This window comes from Pongo pygmaeus, chromosome 7 (genome assembly GCF_028885625.2).
Source record: "Pongo pygmaeus isolate AG05252 chromosome 7, NHGRI_mPonPyg2-v2.0_pri, whole genome shotgun sequence".
Classification (NCBI taxonomy): domain Eukaryota; kingdom Metazoa; phylum Chordata; class Mammalia; order Primates; family Hominidae; genus Pongo; species Pongo pygmaeus.
In genome coordinates, this window is record NC_072380.2 from 148528047 (window position 1) to 148548162 (window position 20116).

The 20116-nt window shown below is 39.8% G+C and overlaps 1 protein-coding gene across 7 annotated transcripts in view; it reads left to right on the forward strand.

Moving 5' to 3' along the window:
• Positions 1-20116, forward strand: part of KHDRBS3 (KH RNA binding domain containing, signal transduction associated 3) — a 201221-nt gene that overhangs the window by 175012 nt on the left and 6093 nt on the right. For 3 of the 7 annotated variants that reach the window (XM_054497905.2, XM_063669104.1, XM_063669103.1), the window contains exons 8-9: positions 14790-14848; positions 16712-16993. In XM_054497905.2, coding sequence (XP_054353880.1) covers positions 14790-14848; positions 16712-16803 — 151 coding nt within the window. In that variant the 3' untranslated portion in view covers positions 16804-16993. Of the gene's footprint in view, positions 1-14789; positions 14849-16711; positions 16994-18256; positions 18316-20116 lie in introns of those variants that run through there. The other 4 variants (XR_010127301.1, XR_010127302.1, XR_010127303.1 and 1 more) reach the window with 3 other exon arrangements.

Below are 20116 nucleotides of genomic sequence, written 5' to 3' on the forward strand. Positions count from 1 at the left end.
AACATAAAACCTTGGTCTCAGAGAAATTAAGAAGAGCATTGTTGTATTTACACAGACCTTTGTTCTAATCCTGGCTTCACCACTTACCAGCTGTGTGATTTTAAATAAGTTTCTTAATTTACCAAACCTACTTTTTTTTTTCTGTTTTGTGAAATGGGGTAATATCTACCTGCAATGAGTTATAAAGTTTAATGAATGAATGTATGTATGCATGTATATATGTATGTATGTATATATACAGATGTGTTGCTTAACAATTGGGATACATTCTGAGAAATGCATCTTTAGGTAATTTCATCATTGGGGGAACATCACAGAGTGACTTACTCAAACCTAGATGGGATAGCCTAATGCACACCTAGGCTAGATGATACAGCCTCATGCTTCTAGGCTACAGACCTGGACAGCATGTCATTGCACTGAATACTGTGGGCAATGGTAACGGTGGTCAGTATCTGTGTATCTAAACATAGAAAAGATACAGTAAAAATATGGTATAAAAAAAGATGGTACACCTGTATAAGGCACTTACCATGAATGGAGCTTGAAGGACTGGAAGTTACTGTGGGTGAGTCAGTGAGTGGGTAGTGAGTGACTATGAAGGCCTGGGATGTTACTATGCACTATTGTAGACTTTATAGACATTATATGCGTAGGCTACACTGCATGTACTAAAAAGTGTATTCCGGCCGGGCGTGGTGGCTCATGCCTGTAATCCCAGCACTTTGGGAGACCGAGGCAGGCAGATTGCCTGAGGTCAGGAGTTCGAGACCAGTCTGGCCAACATGGTGAAACCCCATCTCTACTAAAAATACAAAAAAATTAGCCAGGTGTGATGGCGTGCATCTGTAATCCCAGCTACTCAGGAGGCTGAGGCAGGGGAATTGCTTGAATCGGGGAGGTGGAGGTTGTGGTTAGCTGAGATAGCGACACTGCACTCCAGCCTGGGCGACAGAGCGAGACTCCATCTCGGGGGGGAAAAAAAAAAAAAAAAAAGGATTTTTCTTCAATAATAAAATTAACAGCTTACTATAACTTTTTTACTTTATGAACTTTAATTTTTTAACTTTTTGACTCTTTCATAATAACACTTAGCTTAAAACACAAACGTATTTTACAACTATACAAAAATGTATCCTTATTTCATAAGCTTTTTCTGTTTTTAAACTAATGTTTTTTTTTTTTTTTTTAACTTTTTAAACGTTTCTGTTAAAAACTAAGACAGATACACACTACATAGTGTCAGGATCATCTACATCCTTGTCTTCCACCTCCACATCTTGTGCCTCTGGAAGATCTTTAGGAACAGTAACATGTATGAAGCTGTCATCTCCTAGGATAAGAGTACCTTCTTCTGGTTACCTGCTGAAGGACCTGCCTAAAGCTGTTTTACAGATCAAGTAGACACAGCTAAAACAGCTTCAGGCAGGTCCTTCAGGAGGTAACCAGATACGTTTTTCTTTTTAATAAGTAGAAGAAATATACTCTAAAGTAATGATAAAAAGTATAATATGGTAAATACACAACCACTGGCATAATCCTTTAATTTTATTTTCTAGTATGATGTACCGTACATAATTGTATGTGCTAGACCTTTATATGACCGGCAGCACAATAGATTTATTTACACCAGTGTCACCAACACAAGTAATGCATTGCACTATGATGCTACCACGGCTACAGCAGTAGAAATATTTTAGCTCCATTATAAGTTGAAGGGACTGCCCTGGTATATACGGTCTGGCATTGACTGAAACATCATTATGCAGTGCTGGACTGTTTATGTATACACATGTGCACACACTTCCTCTACAAAACCCAAAGCCAAAGTGTGCAAGAGTTGTCTCAACTCGCTGTCTTCACTTCATCTTCTTCCACTTTCTCTTGAACTTGATCTTTTGGTCCCCACCCTGCTACTGAAACAACTCTGTTCGGGTCCTCAGTGACTCCTCTGAGCACCTTTGCTGCACTTGATGAGGGATCCGTCCTTCCTTCTGAAGAGCCTTAGGCCCTCACCATCTCGGAGCCTCTGGACTCCTCTCTCTCTGGCTGGGTGTTCTCCATCTCTTGCTAGACCCTCCTCTTCTTGCCCTCTGCATTCTGGAGTCAAGGGGCTCACTCCTTTGACCTCTTCTCCATTTGCTCTCTTCTCAGTGGTCTCACTGTCTCATGGTTTTAATGACCAAGAGCAATGATGATGACTGCCAGATTTATGTCTGCAGGTGAGACCTGTCTCCTGACCCCTAGATTCTCTTTCCAGCAGCCTCCTCTCCAGAGGAGGGTCTCTCACACCTAACATGTCCCACATCAAACTCCTGAATTCTCCCTGCCCTGAAAGCTGTTGCTGCTATCCTCTTCCCTTTCCCTGTAAATGACAATTCTGTTTTTTTCTTGGAACCAAGAAAAATTTCCTATTTCACTCAACCAGGATTTTAAAAACACACACACATAAGAAACGAAAGCCTGTCAGTGGCCTGCATGGCCCTGCGTGGTCCACCTGCCTTCTTACTGATTGCGTGGCCCTCTCCTGTCCTCTCTGCTCCAATTGCGCTGCCTTCCTTTTAGCCTTCAGCTGTACCAAGAATGTGTCCCCTGAAGGACTTGGACATTTGTTGGTCCCTCTGCCCGCAGTACTGTGCCCCCAGATAATATCTGCATATCTCCTCCAATTCCTTCAAATCTCAGCTCAGATGATACCTTATTAGAGAGAGTTCTTTGACTAAACTATAAAATAACAATCTTAGTTCAGTTCTTCCAATCTCTTAGCTGCTCTTCGTACTCTCAGTAGCACATCTGATCATGCGACATATTATTTATACATATATATAGTTTATTGTCTGTCTTTCCCATTAAAGACAGCTCCATGAAAGTAGTGAATTTGTGTTGTTTATTAAATATGTTTTAAATAACTTGAATCCATGCATGAATGAATGCATGCATGCATGATATGATTGTCTCATATTATTTGATTTTGTGCATGGCCAAAAGTTGGTAAGTGGCAGAGCCAGGACTCAGCCTGGTCTCACTAGAGCAGGAGCTCTCTCTCCTGCACAGTGCGGTGTTCATGCCCTCACCTCCCACTGAGTGATACAGAGATACTTGACAACAAGGCTTCACTGCTGTGCACCCCAGTTTGCATATAAATGCAAGGGTAAAATGGATAACTTTCTTCTAGAGCAATGGCAAGACTTAATAAATCAGGTGAGTCTACTTTCCTTGTAGAATTTATAGAAATATAAGCTCATGTTAATGCCACAATAAGGTTCAGATTTTAATAGTCTCTGTCTTATGAAATATAGGGACTGTTAAGTATTTAAGTAAAACCAGTTTCATTTTTTTAATTACTAATTTTAAGAGGAAAGGATCTGTTTTCTCAGCTATCATTTTAAAATTCTGTTTTGTCCCTGGGAGATAAATTTTCAGTTATGACTTTTTTAAAGATTTTATTTTTGCCACAGTCCTAGATTCACAGCAAAATTGAGAGGAAGACACAGATTTCCCATAGACACCCTGCCTCTACACATGCACAGCCTCCCCATTATCCACATCTGCCACCAGAGTGGTATGTTTGTTACAATCAGTGAACCTACATTGGCACATGATCATCACTCAAAGTCCTTAGTTGACATTAGAGTTCACTCTTGGTGTTGTAGATTCTCTGGGTTTGCAAAAATGTATAATGTCATGTGTCCGCCATTAGAGTATCATACAGAGTACTTTCACTGCCCTGAACATCCTCTGTGCTCTACCCAGTCATTCCTCCCTCCCCTCAACCCCTGTCAGTTGCTGACTTACTTACATGTGTATACAGTTGATATCAACCCATTTCTTAAAATAGGATTCTGTTGTAAACTGGGATTTTGTTAACTCTTAATTAAATGGGGAGCAGGAATGATTCCTCAAATTATTTTAAGTCCTGCGTCCCACTGTTTTTCCCAAATCACATTTTATAGCTTGAGAAACATAGTGAAATTATTTTTCAAGTTTGCCCTTGTTTTCCCTCCCCTGTCAGCACTGTGATGGGTGTTCTCCTGAGCAGTGAAATGTCTAACAGTCAGGTTCACAATATCAACTCTGAAAGCTCTATAATTTAGAAAGCCAGACCTTCAATTTTTGTAAGCTGATAGGATTGCTGAATTTTTCTCTTAGAGGGGGCTTCTCTGATTAAACTATAAATTTGGTTTGGCGTTTTCAATGGAAAATTATTTAAATATTCCAGTTATTGTCAAATGAATGTGATTTTTAATTCCTAAAGAAAATTATTTATTTGAAACTTAAGTTTGTTTCTCTTTTCTTATATTCTTGGCACTAGTAGATAAAACATGCCAGTTAGGGAACTGAAGCTATTCCCATGTTAAAACTGTTCGTAATGATTTGAGGGTAATCTCTATATTTGCATTGCTTATTTGACATCCTAGTTTCTCTGACTTTTTGCTGTCTGCCCCAGAAGACCGAGCTTTGTAGTCATGGTGTTATGTGAGATCTGAGACTAAGCAATTGTGACATCAGGCTCTGTCCTCTGGCTAACTAGTTAGTGAATACTTCCTCCCTCATCACTGCTGGACAAGGAGACAGTTTTCCAGATAAAAGAATAATTCTTCAGGCAAGCGTAATGCTCACTCTGCCGGCCTCCTAAAATTTACTGAAGCCATGTGTCCTAGGCCAGTGGTTCTGAAAGTTTCTGATCTCACAATCCCTGTATACTTCATACTCTTAAAAACTAGTTAAGTACATTGGTGTGGTGTGGGGAAAAAAATTACTGAGAGCCACAACATGCTTTAATGTATGTGGTTTATATAAATATTTATCATATTAGAAATTAAAACAGAAACATTTAAAAAATTTATCAATCATTAAATGTAATAGTCAACCCATTGCTTGTAAATATAATCTATTTTTATGAAAAATCTCTATTTTCTTAAAAAAATGGTAAAAATTGTGGATTCTCATTTATGCTTTTGCATTCCTTCTGATGTGTTGTGTTGTTTTGATTGAAGTAGTTGGAACAACAGATATGTCACTGGAAAGGGGAAAGTAGCCTTTTCAAATAATAGTTGATATTCTTCTTTGATACTACATCAAAACTTGGCAGGTAGTAGTGTTTGTTTGTTTGTTTGTTTTTGAGACGGAGTCTCGCTCATTGCCTAGCCTGGAGTGCAGTGGCACGATCTTGGCTCACCGCAACCTCTGCCTCCCGGGTTCAAGCGATTCTCCTGCCTCAGCCTCCCGAGTAGCTGGGATTACAGGCATGCGCCACCATGCCTGGCTAATTTTGTATTTTTAGTAGAGATGGAGCTTCACCACATTAGCCAGGCTGGTCTCCAACTCCCAACCTCAGGTGTTCCACCTGCCTCGGTCTCCCAAAGTGCTGGGATTACAGGCATGAGCCACTGCACCCACCCAGCAGTTTCTTAAAGATTAGTTGTAATGTAGACTCTAAAACCATACCAGTAACCTTTTCATACTCTGTTACATTAAAATACCTTGGTCTGCCATATACTTGATGGGTTTTTTGGCATCATGCATGCATCATTTGAAAAATGTCACTTCACTGAGTTATGCGTATCTTCAAAGTGCTCTTATACATTTCATTATGCAGTATCAAAAAAGTCGTATTATCACCACTGATCTCAACAGAGATAAGTATTGACTTGGCCATCAGTTTACAGTAGCAAATACAGGTTTTCCAAAATTGCAGTTTTTACTGGAAAGCTCAGATTCTGTCATTGGTAATAAATACTGTCAGTTGTTTTACTTAAAGTGACAGGCTCACTTTATTCATTTTTGAGAAAATGTGAACCAGATACCCAAGTCTGAGTAAGCCTAGTTCGTTGCTGTGAGTTATTTCAGGTAACAATGATGTTTATGGAAAAGGCAGCTAGTTGGCCTCACAATGTAAGGAATGGCCCCAGGTGCTTTTCCTTGAGATCACCCTTGTACTTCAGTGTGCCCCAGAACTGCTTTCAAGAGCACTTTTTCTGCATCATACAGAAGTTGAGTGTCTTTAATAGTTGAGATTTAATAAAATTAGTAAACGTTTACTTCATCAAGGACATTGTTAAGTGAAAATGCCTTAAAGAAAAGAAAAAGAATTCTCATGCAGCTTGGTGCCACTGCCTTGACTTTTGGTCAACCACCAACAATTTTACCCACCACATAAAGGGTCAGTATAGTGAAAAAGACAAATAACATCTTAGTGTTATTCTGAAAACATTTTGACTTGATGAAACCCTGAAAGAGTTTGTGGGTCACACTTTAGAAACCACTACCCTAGGCTATTTTGAAAAGTAAGATGCAGTAACACTGTGGGAGAGGTGGGCTCATGATGGATCCAGCAGCAAGAGAAGAATAAAGCAAGCTGTCTGAAACATTTGACACCTCATGCGGCCTTCCCATCAACTGAATCGCCCTCACATTGTAAGCCCCTTGAGGGCAGAAATATCATCATTGCCTGCGGTCACATGGACAGTAGTCTGTGCATGCCAGGGACACCCACAAAGAGAGGCTGAGCTTCTGCCTTACTCATCAGAACCGGCCCCATGTAGTCTCGGAATTCTCAGGGGAAGAGGGACAGGCTAACCGTAATGTATTTACTCTGAACACATTTAACAAAACAAGACAAGAATGAAGTTACTGCCATCTCTTTTCCCAGATTAAATGACAGTAGTCGTAGCAGTGGCATTGCCCTAGTAGGAGCACTAGTGAACAAGGACCAAGGAAAAGCCAAAATTCAGCAAAGTTGTGGTCAGGTGACTGGACTTTGGCTGTAACTCTTTTTCCACCCAACTTGCATAACCTAATTCTGGAACATATTATTCAATACCCTCCTGGGGAAATATTGTTAAATGTTATAAAAGAACTATTAGATAAGTAAGGCTTTTATTGAAAGCAGACTGGAAATTTTTTAGTCATTTACCTTAAAGGAATTTCAGATCTTCAGTTATGTATGATAATGTGAAAACAAGAGTAGTCCCAAATTTTATTTTCAATACTACATTTCATTTATTTTGCTTTATTTATAAAAATTCCTAACGGTTAGTATGACAATTAAAGCCTCCTTCTAAATAGAAAGGAAATACAAAACTAGGTCAGTCTAGAGCAGTTACCTGGATTATGCATGACTCTTTCCATTTTTCCTATCACATAATAAGCAGTTAGTAGATGTTAGCTGAAGTCTTAAATTTTATCATAACGATTACAGGTAAGGTTTTCCTTAAAGGAATGGGGCAAAATAATCAAGAAAAATTTTTGCATTAAATTTAAATAGTACAGAACTTAGTAATGTGACTTCCGAAGGAATTTACTACCCCTTCGCCCACCCCCCCCCCAGATTGTCACAGACATGGCAACAAAACATTATTATTACAGGCGAGTCATTGAGACATGGACAAAGTTTTCAGTCCCAGTGTTTGTATGAGCCATTCATGTATCTGTTGGAATGCTGCTACATGCTAGATGTCAGCACTGACCAGAACAAATATGAATGAAGTGTCATTCCTGTCTTCTGTCTCAGTTTTCTTACCTGTAAAATTAAATAATATGTCTACCTCAAATAATATATTTTGAGAATTAAAAGATTAAGTGCATTGTAAACTGAAAAGGACTTTTAAGAAACAGTAGATTGAATCAAGAAGATGGACTAAAAGCCTATACCTGGTCCACCCACCCCTCCTTTTTAAAATCCCATGAAGTGACAGAAACAAGTTTTGAAAGATTCCTGAGAAAGAGGAAGTAGATGAAACCAAACCTCTGAAAAAAACAAAATCAGACAAAACCCCATTCAAGAGAAGGGTGCTACAATGGTAGAGTGGCTTAGGGAAGATTTAACCCCCACATCAATGGCTATAAAGGATAGAAAGAGGCTCAGGGTGTTCTCATAACTGATTGAAGAACTGTCTCTGAAACAGCAAGGCTGGTCTGCTCTGCCTCCAACTCAGTGGTTCTGAGTGCAGGGTAATGGTGTTGGATCCCAGAGTAAAGCTATAACAATGCGAGGCCAAACCTCGGGTAGTCCCACCCTCTGGAGGACCCAGGAGCCCCCAGAGACAAAGCATACATTACTCGCACATCCCACCCAATAGTATATTGTGTCCTTCTCCATAGCCACCAGAAGAAGCCTATTTTAAATAAGGGGTAGCTTTTATACACAAGCAAACTGAAAACCTCAAAAGCAAAAACTAACACATACCTAAAATTTATAAAGCATTTAAGAGACATCATACTCAACAAACTGGAAAACTAACACCTTGAATAAACAGCTCACAGAATAGAAAATGATTATAAAATAAGTGACTAAATCTTAGATGGATAGGAAGACATAGCGTTCATAAAGTCCAAACCAGTTATAGAGTTGGGAATTTAGAAGTTAGTAGATGGCTAGCTGGGCGCCGTGGCTCACGCCTGTAATCCCAGTACTTTGGGAGGCCCAGGCAGGCACATCACGAGGTCAGGAGATTGAGACCATCCTGGCCAACATGGTGAAACCCTGTCTCTACTAAAAATACAAAAATTAGCTGGGCATGGTGGCATGTGCCTGTAGTCCCAGCTACTCCCAGCTACTCGGACGGCTGAGGCAGGAGAATTGCTTGAACCCGGGAGGTGGAGGTTGCAGTGAGCCAAGAGCGCGCCACTGCACTCCAGCCTGGAAAAAGAGCGAGAGAGTGAGACTCCGTCTCAAAAAAAAAAAAAAGAAGTAGCTAGTGAGGTAGGAAGGAAACCAGGAAGTATAACATCCTGGGAGCAAAGTGAAGAAAGTATATCAAGGAAGAAGTGTAGTAATCAGCTATATCAGGTAGTTACTGATTGGTCACATAACATGTGGATGAGCACTGACCATTGAATTTAGCAACTTGAAGTTCAATGGTTACCTTGATAAAGGATGAAAAGTTTAACAGGAATAATGGCGATGATTGCGATGAAGTTGAAAGGCTAACTGGTATAATCCTAGAAACTAAAAGAGAGGAAATCATAGAGAGTGGGATATGTGAAGTTGAAGATTGAAGTTATTGCTAATGGCAAGATCTTAGAGTGTGATGTGGAGGGGTTGGCTAAAGGAGGCTGGGTCAGTGGACAAGAGGAGCCAGAAAGTTGAGAGGCCTGCGTGTTTGAAGGATCATCTTCCCATATGCTGAAATCACCAGGACTCAGGACAGTGATGCTGTTGGGAGATTGAAAGCTGGGTGTTTGTTCAGAAGAGTGAAGCATGGTGGTCTAGAAGAGGCAGAGGTGTCTGTACCTTAGGGGAGGGGAGGAGTTAGCCACAAAAAGAAAAATACTCTCCTTTCCTTTAGGCCCATTGTATTCAAGCCATTTTTGCATTGCTATAAAGAAGTACCTGAGGCTGGGTAATTTGTAATGAAAAGAGGTTTAATTGGCTCACAGTTCTGCAGGCTGTACAGGGCCTCAGGGAGCTGTTACTCATGGCAGAAGGCCAAGTGAGAGAGGGAGCAGAGAAAGAACGGGGTGGTGCCACAGACTTTTAAACAACCACATCTTGTGAACTGAGCAAGAACTCACTTATCACCAAGGGATTGTGCTAAACCATTCATGAGGGATCTGCCCCCATGATCCAGTCACCTCCCACCAAGCCCCACTTCCAACACTGGGGATTACATTTCCACATGAGATTTGCAGGGGGACAAACATCCAAACCACATCACCCAGTGATATCTCGGCTGTGGGAGTTAAAGAAAAAAGTGGAGAGGGTTGCTGGGGAAGAATTGTCATTAGAGGTAAATCAAGTTTTCATTGAGCAAGAAACTTTCAAAGAAGAGATTGAGACTATATAAGGGATTTTTGCTAGTGATAGAGCACGAATTCCAGAGGGTGCAGTGACAGAATTGCAGGGGTGGGTAGGAGTTGAGGATAGATGGGGGTATGCAGAATTTTAGGTGTGCTAAAGACAAAGAGCAACGTAGTGATTTAGAGCTTCCTGAGCTGACATAAATACAAGCAAAAGGCCTAATGAGATAGTTCCAGTGAATTTAAAGTAGAAATTGGTGGAGAGGCTCAAAGAGGTTGCAGGAGTAGAGGAAAGACAAATGTCAGGAGTTTCTTCTTAACCCCACTCATAGAGGTGGGATGACCTGGGGAAGGTAGACTTCATCCCACTTGAGTCCTTGCTCAGGGTTTGTGGTCTTCCTGTTGGCCTCTGTAGATGTAGGGTAGAAGGCCTAGGTAGTCATGAACTTGGTCTCAGTGCTATGATTTGTTCCTTGACACCTATCAGGAGAGGGACAGAGGGACATGCTGTCTCCTGATGTTAGGGGCTATTTCTTGACTCAAGCTGATGGAATTGATGAAAACCTCTGGGAAATCCAGGAATGATGCTGAGCACGCTGGCTTCCTTTGACCCGTTGTAATGGGGTGGGTCGTGGAGAGAGGATAGAGACATGGTCCTGGTGCCAGGAAGGGAAGCCCCCTTCTTGATCTGTTGAGAGAGGGGCCTCCCTGGATCCCTTTGATGGAGTTGAGAAGTATTTGGCCTAATGTGTTTTCTTGCCTGTTATCAATATGAAAAGTTGTATCCATAAATGAAGAGATTTTTAGTGTTTTTCCCCTTTGGCATATGTTGGGGTTTTAGTTTATCATTGGGAAATAGGACATGTCTTTGGTTAATAGACATTTGAGGTACAAGAAATGAAATGCTGTGAAAGCAATTCAGATGGAACTGACAGGTATGAGAATGGGGCCCAGCTGCTCCCAGCTCTTTGGCTTGATGACAGTCTTGCAATAAGTAATCAGAAACTGGGTGAAATGATAGTAAATGTCAGTTTTAAGTTTTCACTTGTCAAAACTAAGATTGTCTCATCACCCAACCATTGCTGGACCTAATCATGCTACCTTTTATCTTCTTGTGCATTAAAAAACATTCCTTACCCTCATTTTTATTATGCTGAACTGTGTTAAAGCACCTCAAAGTAAATTTCCAGTCTATGCTCATGTTCATTACTGCTCACTTCATTTAATAAAGGAGGTTTAGTTTGGTCAGAAAGGAGTTGTTAACTCTTCTGTTTATTAGTCACAGGACCTGTCATTTACAGTTCCAAGTTAAACAATTGGGAACTGTCTCAGTCAAGGAAATCCCTTTCAGTTTTATGGTGAGGTTACTCATTTATCTGTGCAACAGACATAAAATTCTCAAGAACATCAAGGTTGTATTTGTCTGAGGAGCCATTATGATGTAACTTCTGACCCTTGGAAAGAAGACTGAGGTTCATTTAATTTAGCACTGAGTTTCCAAGAAGCATTTGCCAGTTTATTTTCAACAAAATGAGAAATTATGTTGACTACTGTGGGGCTAGATGCTGTGAAAGAGCCATGGAAGATGTTAGAGCTGCCAGGAGACCTGAGCAGCGTCTAGACCAGCCCCTGATTTGGCAGATGAACAGGAAGACTCCCACGTGGAAGCCACACTCCCAAGGTGGCACTGCGGGTAAAGGCCCAGGCCTTGACTGACAGCTGACAGACATTTTTGTCAAAAGCTTTAATTGAGTCTCAATTTCAATTCTCAAGACAAGAGAAATATTCTATTAATACTTTAATAGCATTCTCATATTTAAAGCTATCATATCTTAAGAAGCAGGAAAGCCATGTTTTTTCTTTTGTTGTTAGTATCTGCTGGTTTATTATCTTTTTGAATATGAAAATTGATCTGCTCTCTTTTCAGTTAGTCCCTCTTCTTCTCACCATAACTTTCCCCATAATTTTCCCCATAACTTTCACCATAATTTTCCCCATGAGGGAAAATTAGGACTACAGAAAGGAAGCCGGAGAGAGACTAAGGCAGTCACAGATCACTATGATCACATGGCGGCATGTTTCATGTGGGCCCGACTTCTGTTTCTGAGCATGAGGAAGGATCATTAAAGCCCCAGGGAGAGCAAACAAGAGAAATTCTGGAAGAGCAAAAGACCAGGTCAAAGTGGGAACCAGTCACACAAGGTGGCCACCCGTGGTGAGCAAAAGCCACCTGTAGCATTTGTGTTCAGCACATGGCAGTGGTAGTGTTCTGAGCTTTGAGTGTAGGTGCTGCCACTTATAAGTTGAGTGACCCTGGGCAGATGGCTCAGCTTGGGCCTCAGCTCCTCGTCTATAAAAGCATACAGTTTTTTAGATTAGGTGAGCTCATGCACGCGAGAAATTGTCAATAGGGCAGTGGTGTAGCCCACAATAGTTGCATTCCTCTCACGCTCCTTTTTCTTCTAAATTTTTTTAGGAATGCCAGCCCTCAATTTGAAGACCATTTTTTAAAACTCTGGCTCATGTACCTCTGTGGAAAAATTGCACATTGCTACTTGGTATATTAGGTCAGCTGTAGTAGTGACTATTCTGTAATGTGTGAAGCCAACAGAGCTTAACACAGCACATTTCAGAGAGCTTATTTTATACAGAGAGCTCAAATCATAACCACTGTGTTACATCGTATTTAATTAACTTGTAAGGATATGATTAAGCCAGGATAACAAGGTGGGGCCTATGTTCTATGTGTGGAAGAAGTATTCTAAGGAATATTCCGGTCCAGGCATTTGTCTTTTTTTTTTTTTTTTTTGTGATGGAGTCTCGTTCTGTCGCCAGGCCGGAGTGCAGTGGCACAATCTCAGCTCCCTGCAACCTCCACCTCCTGGGTTCAAGCAATTCCCTTGCCTCAGCATCCCAAGTAGCTGGGACTACAGACGTCACCACGCTCAGCTAATTTTTATATACTTCTTTTTTAATAGAGACAGGGTTTCACCATGTTGGCCAGGATGGTCTCGATCTTCTGACCTCATGATCTGCCTGCCTCAGCCTCCCAAAGTGCTGGGATTACAGGTGTGAGCCACAGCACCTGGCCCGGTCCAGGCATTTTTCATCAATACTTACTATATTTGATTGAACTACTTGTAGACACCTAGATTTTCCAACCTGCTTCCTGCCTCTGCTTTGCATATTCTGTTTCTTCTGCCTGGAAGACCCTTGCTGCCATTGCCTCTGTCCATTCCTTCTCCTCCTGTCTTCACCTTCCCCCTCAGAACACTGTGCAAGCGCTGCATGCTCCAAGCCATTCGTGACACACTAGAGTGATGGAGGTGCCCCTTCTCCGTACCCACTTAACATACGTAACGTGAGGGTCTCCTCCAGGCCAAAAGAATGACAACCAGGGCATGCTGTCTTAGGAAACCAACCTCACTCAGGGATACCAGCAGGGTTCTCTTTGGAAGTGGCATTTAGGTTAAGGGCTTGAGTTGGAAATAGCCTGGAGGAGAGGAGAGAAGGGCCTTCTGGGAGAAAGAGTAGCAAATATAAAAACTCATGCCCACTGTTTGAGATAAAAAGGAACATAGCTCCATTGCTTACACTTTTCTCATAGGAATGGCCATGCTGTGCCGTAGTCATTAAATGTGATGATTAGTCTCGGGTGTCATTTTCCTGAGAAAGAAAACGTGGGGGAAAAACTCCGTGTGGTTGTGACCACAAGTCTGGCCTGTGTAGTCAAAGAGATTCAGCTATACTGTTCTCCATGCAATTTAGCCTGGCTTCTTAGCTCTCCTGGTCTGCGGTATCCTTATCTGTCAAATGGGTATGACAGTTTTACTATACGAGGCCAGGGTTGATGTGGGATCTCAGTGGCTGGTGTTCAGTAGGCATTCACAGCATGCATCTGTGCTCCTCAAACTGTGACTTCCTGAGGTGTTAAACATCTGAGCTGGATCATTTTCCATTTTGATTAGAAACCTCTTGATTGTATGAAATTGGAAGAATGGGGATGTTTATTTCCATGACAATCTAAGATAACCAATTCAGGATGGTGGTTTCCCTACAAAACTGAGTGGGAAAGAGGAAAGCCTGAGAGGGTACATGGAAACTCTTTCTCAAATACTCAGAATGGTTATGGCTTAGTAATCTAGACTTTTCACAAGTCTGTTCCTGTAAAAAATTATTCCTAGTTCAATACATTGTATGTATGTGGGCTGCTTTGCATCATCTGCAAAATGGCAGTGATAACTGCTCCGTCTTGCCGTCAGTGATGGCTCTTTCCTCGTGCTCACTCAAGGATGTTGTACATTGGAACATGGATGTGCCTGGACTTTGAAAAGATCCCTGGCCTCGTGTAACCAGACTTGTGACTGGATTGCAGAGATCCATTTCCCTGCTCTCCTGTCCGATGTGGCCATGGCTGCTGAGTCGCCTTTTCCCAGCAGCTTCCGGATGGGGATGCAGCAGCGCTGGTGAAAGAAAACATTTCATCTGGGCATTTGTTTTTAATGTATTATAAAGTACAGCACCCACAATTCATGCAGCACCAGGTTCTCTGGTAGACGAGGGTGTAAGAAGAAATAAAGTCTTTGCCTTCTGTAAACATCCCATCTATTGGAAAGGAGGTGTTTACCTCCTCCCCCACTCCCACAGTGCCTTGCACAGGCCCAGCCCTAGCTCTTGGCACCCTGGGCTAGAATTGTCCACACACATCCCCCCTCTCCGCAGACTCCCAGTCTTCCCAGGTCAGGGGCTGTCTTTGTATTCCTCGTGCACTTTTAGACACTTACTGTGTGTTGGGTGGCCAATTGTTGTGGTTAAAATGTCGAAACATATTTATTATGTATTAAAATTAGGGAGCTAGACAAGGGGCCTTTGATAATCCTAAAGTTAACACTTCTGCTATAGAACTCTGTGATCTCGGTGGGAATTTCTTTGAATTTTCAGTCCTCCCCTTCATTAGTTGTCTTTAAGTTTTACAATACTTTTATTGAATACCGTTGAAACTCACAGCCAGATGATTTTGTCCTTTGTTTTGTTTTGTTCACTTGCAGTGGTGCTGATTACTATGATTACGGACATGGACTCAGTGAGGAGACTTATGATTCCTACGGTGAGTGGCTGGCCAGAGCATGTGAAGAGAGGGAGGAGAGATGGCCGTAGAAAGACCTTAAAGATCTTGATGGGAAGAGAATAAGGACATTTGGACTCTGAAACAGCAGCTTCCTGTCAATTCATTTGTGCGTGTCTAGCTATTTTTAGAGCTCCTTTATTATTTAAATATTTAAAGAGGACTAAAGACTTGCCGAAGATTGCATGAATCCAGATTCTGAACTTGAATTTTATGTTTGAGTTGATTGCTGTGTGCTGATTTTCTCACAGAGTAGTTTTTCAAACTGCAGACACTTGATAGCTGGGTCTTTTTGAAGTGTCTTTGTTTCTTGACAGTGAAGGGAAATGAAGCAATTGAGACTATAGCTCTAAAGTGATTCTCCCACCTTCATCTTTATATTTTAATTCATTTCCAATCTCAAACCCTCTGAAAAAAATTACACTGGGAGTCGTTTCATAAAGGTTACAAAAGCACCGAGCCAAAGAGGAGATACAGTGTCTGTAAGCTTTACAGGGCAGCAGCTAAACCCCTCTTAATTCAGTGGAGCTGGTAGAGATGCTGGGGACTTCATGTCCAAAGTCTCACTATGCAAAAGGATGACAGGTTTAATTAAAAGAATTGGCGGCAGCAACATAATGATAGTAAGAAGAGCCTTTGCCGCAGGGCAAGGAGATCAGAGAACATGAAGCTTCAATCAGTTGCAAAGCTCTGATGAATCCCTGGTACCCGGTGCAAGTGTATCAGGATTGTGGTTAATGGATGTTAGGACATTTCTCCTAACAGAACTGAAAAACCGTTTTCCAGTGTTAAACCTTTTGAAGTGCATTTTGTTGTATCACCTGCCCGAAGCTGTGATGGCTGCACCTTGGATTTTTTGTTGTTGTTGTTGTTATCCGTAACAAACACTTAAGAGAAGTATGTTGGTTTGCTGAATGCAGGCTACCTAAATTGATGCAAGTTAGCTTGAGGGAGTGATGTTGATTGCATGTTTTGTATCAAAAGAAGAGGTCATTTTAAGCATTTTTCCTTTCCAGCTTTCTAAATTGGTCTCTGTGGACACATGGCTTTTACATTGCTGTATGTTGCAGCAGGGATGTTAACTGTTTGATGTCCAAGACTTATAGATAACTCATTAAAAGTTATCTTCAAGCTGAATAGGTGTTTAATTTCAGGAGATAAAGATGATAGAATGTCCCTGGTTATTAATACCATTGTCCAGTACGGATTTAGCATTATGATGAGTGAAATCTGACATTATGTCGTTAAATTTATTTCATGTTCATGAAGTGCTATTGAGAAGTGAAGTTCAACCCAATGCAACTTTCCTTCAGTCTTTCCGTGAAAGCGCCTGTGAAAAGTGAGATCATATTTCCCTTTCTCAGTCTGCCCCTTCCCGTTTTGCTCTCCAGTTTTCTTCTCCTTTGTCTTCACAGATGTTTATTTATGTTTTTTCTTTGTTTTTGCTGTTGGAAGACATCTAAGTGATCCTTTTCCCATTCTCTTTTTCACTCATAAATGTCCTGATGTTTAGCAAAAGGCAGTTCTCTTTGCTACTTGAGCTTGTAAACTGTTGTTAAATGAGTAACCCAAAGGAAAGTCCTTGCAAAGTTGGTTGCCATTTCAGATACAAGAACCATTTATCTTCCCATGATGACGAATTTTGCGAGTGAGATGATTATTTTTCCTTGTGTTTGTAATTTATTTAAGTAAATTCCTTGTTTGTTTTTCTTTTCAGTACACCAGGGGTATATATTTTCAATATGACATGTACCTTTGGTTCAGGGCTAAGTTAGAGAGTCTGAAAAATGAAGCCTGTGGGATTCATGGCAGCGATCTAATTGTGATTCATCTTACTGATTGTAGGGCAAGAAGAGTGGACTAACTCAAGACACAAGGCACCTTCAGCGAGGACAGCAAAGGGCGTCTACAGAGACCAGCCATATGGCAGATACTGATTGTACTGTCTGATGTTGTGAAATAGCCAATCTCCACCAGTCCTGTATACTGTTCAAAGTAATTTTTTTCTATGAACAATCCCTTTTTAAATAAATCAAAATACTTAAAATCTGAATGGATGGAACTTAAAACTACTTTGTTGAAACATCAACCTGGGCAGAAAAAAAAAAAAAAGACATGTAAAATTTTGTTATTTCCAGTCTGTATATGAAAAAATAGGTCATCAAAAGGAAAAAAAATAACTTTGATTAACTAGTGTTAAACAAAAAATAGGTTTACTAAATATGTTAATCTATTCTTTTAACATAAGCCTCACCTTTCATTTTAAAGGTTTCCATAGAATTTAGTTATTTTATCTTTCAGCCATGTGCTAGTTTTTTTTTCTCTTGCCAACATGCGTAAAAAGGGAAGCCAATTACAAGTGCAAATAATGTGGTATTCTTTTGTAACTCAAGTCTTGAAATGTTCTGTAGTGTTAAGCAAAGTCTCCTCTTGCTTGATACTAAATAAACTTTTGAAAGAAATTTTGTGTGTGTGAGCTAACAATTTCATGGGGTTTTTTTTATTTAAAAAGGCCTTCATAAATAGTTGTAAACAGGGAAAGAATTCATTTAACAATGCTTGTCATAAAAGGGTCACACTAAACATTGTACAACTTATTTTAAAAATGGTATAAAATTAAATGTACCATTATATACTCACCATAGATTTAAATGCTGTTTAAAGAGTCCAAATGGTATCGAGCTGCTTGAGTGGCACGTTAAACTACGCAAAACCAAATCTTGTTTAAAAACTGGTTTTAAAATAACTACTGGATTTTCTGAAAAAGATGTGATCAGTTTTCATCTTGTTGAGCGTTTTTTCACTAGTGCAACTTTGGATTTTTTATGAGAATTTTGGTACCTTAATGAACACCTCGCTCCATGCTGGAAGCACTAAGCACAAAGCTTTTAAAGACTTTCTGGCTTGACTAATTGAGGTCGCACTCGCCAAGGCTGAGGATGTGTAACCCTTAAACGGTCTTCATTTTCAAAGGTAAATAAATCAAATAAGATTTTAATCTCACTTAATTTATCTTAATATAACTAATAAAACCAGGGAGATTACAACTTAGCAAGTTTCATTATCCATTTTAGAAAAGTTTTAAGATCACCTAAATTCTCATTTTAAAAAGTTTAATTTGTTTTAGTAATCTAAAAAGTCTTAGTTTAGTCAGTTTAATTGGGGCCAATTACTCCCTATTAAACAACTGTAAAACCTCATAACTAGTTATTTGTAATACATTATTTGGTTAGTAATTGAGGGCACTTCTTAAAACTGACAAATATTTAATAAAGCTATTCTTTAATCATTAAGCTTTTTTAATTGTAGATTATGTAAAATGTTTAATTTTTATTTCTTGGGGGATTTTTTTCTCTTTATTTTGAGTAAAAAGGTCTTTTCTTTTGTTAGGAAATGTCAGCCATCTTGGAATGTCACACGAACTGGTTGAACACCTGAAGCAAACAAAGGTAAGTTTGCCTTTTTGTTCCAATTATCCTGACCTGTGTGGAAGATGAAGACAATTTCACACTTACCTGAAGTCACATGGAAAATTTCCCCTGCTGGTTTCCTAGTACAACACTAGTGATTATGTCAGATTAACTCCAAAAGTCAGAAAAGAAGCTTCCTGAATGTAAACAGGTCAGACCCAGGAAGCTTCATTATAAGCGGCAGAGATTGGAGGCTCAGGTCATCCTGATATTTAAATATTCAGATTACTTTCTTCAGAAAATATCTAGCAGTCTAGTCAATAGCATGAAAAATAATTTCCAGATTATTCAGTAAAAAGAGCAGTTTGCCAAACTTAATATATAATATCCCAATTTTAGTTTTCTATATGCGTGCATAGGCAAAAAAATTACACAGATATGCTGGAAATTTTTGACAGTATTTATCTTAGTCTTGTGGAAGCATGGTTTTCTGTGCTTCTGAATTTTATGAAACAAATTATAAGTATTATAAAATGTATTTTATAAAAATTACTTCATAAAATGTAAAAATCTGGGGACCTATAAAGGAAAGGTATTATTATTTTTGTCTCTCTTTTTACATTTTCTGGATTTTTTTCTAAAGCATCAAAAAATACTACTTAGGCCCTGATCTTCCAGAGAGTCTTACTTTTTCAGTGTTTGTATCTGAGCTCTGCCACTTAGCTGTGTGACTTTGGGCAAGTCTCACTTTCTCCGTCAGTTCAGTGAAAATGATGCTTATCCCATGCAGTTGTTAGAAGAATTAAGATAATATCATCAGAGTGTTTTGTAACCTGAAAGTGATACAATCATGTAAAGTTTAATTATCAAAGTTGTATTCACATATTTAATATATATGAAAAATATATGAGCTTGGTTTTCCCTAACAGCCAAAATTAGCCTGAAATAATTAAATTACTTTTAAGAAAGAAAATAATTCTCATCATTTTTGTAGACCAAACTAAGTTCATTGTATTTTCTGTTTGTTTGTCTGTTTGGATTTTTGTTGTTGTTTTTCTCTTGTACGGAATGGGAATGTGACGTCCACCACATCTCTGTAGTGTGTGATGTTATTGAAATTTTTCACAATTTTTTTCTTTATTAAATAATTTTCTTAAGGGGTTGGCACACAGAATAATAAATCAAGAATTATGGAGAGGTAGAGGGTCAATCCTCAGGTGCTATTCAGAGTTAATTAACAGGAAATACTGTACAATTTTATGTTTATTGTCATTTTTTCAAAGCATCCATAGCTTTATCAGACTGTAAAAGGGATTATGATCCAGAAAGGCCCAGATCACTATCGGACAGGAACTTTCCTACTTGGCCTTCGAGATCTTCTCTTATCTGGCTGATGTTCCACCAGACCTGATTTTTTTCTGTTTCCATAGGAAGACCCTGCTATAGATAAGCCAGTCTTCTCATGTCTCTAAGAGCACATTTCATTGTTCCCAAATCGCTTCCTCCTAACCTGTGTTTTTGCCCCCTTGGAATTCATTTATTTTTTCATATGACAGCATATATGGAACATGAGCTCCATACTGGACACAACAGAGGCACTGGTCGTACAAAGACTGATAAGACATGGAACCCTGTATTCAAATACCACAAAACCAAATGGAGGTGACAGCCCCATGACACACAACTTTGCTATTGCCTGTATCTTTGCATGAAGAAACCATACCCGTCCCTCAGAACTCAGCCCCATGCCCTCTCTTCCATGATGTCCTCACCGGTTAAATCAGGCTGTGATCCTCCACCTTCTCTAAAGAGCATGCCTGGTTTATATTTCCTCATTTTA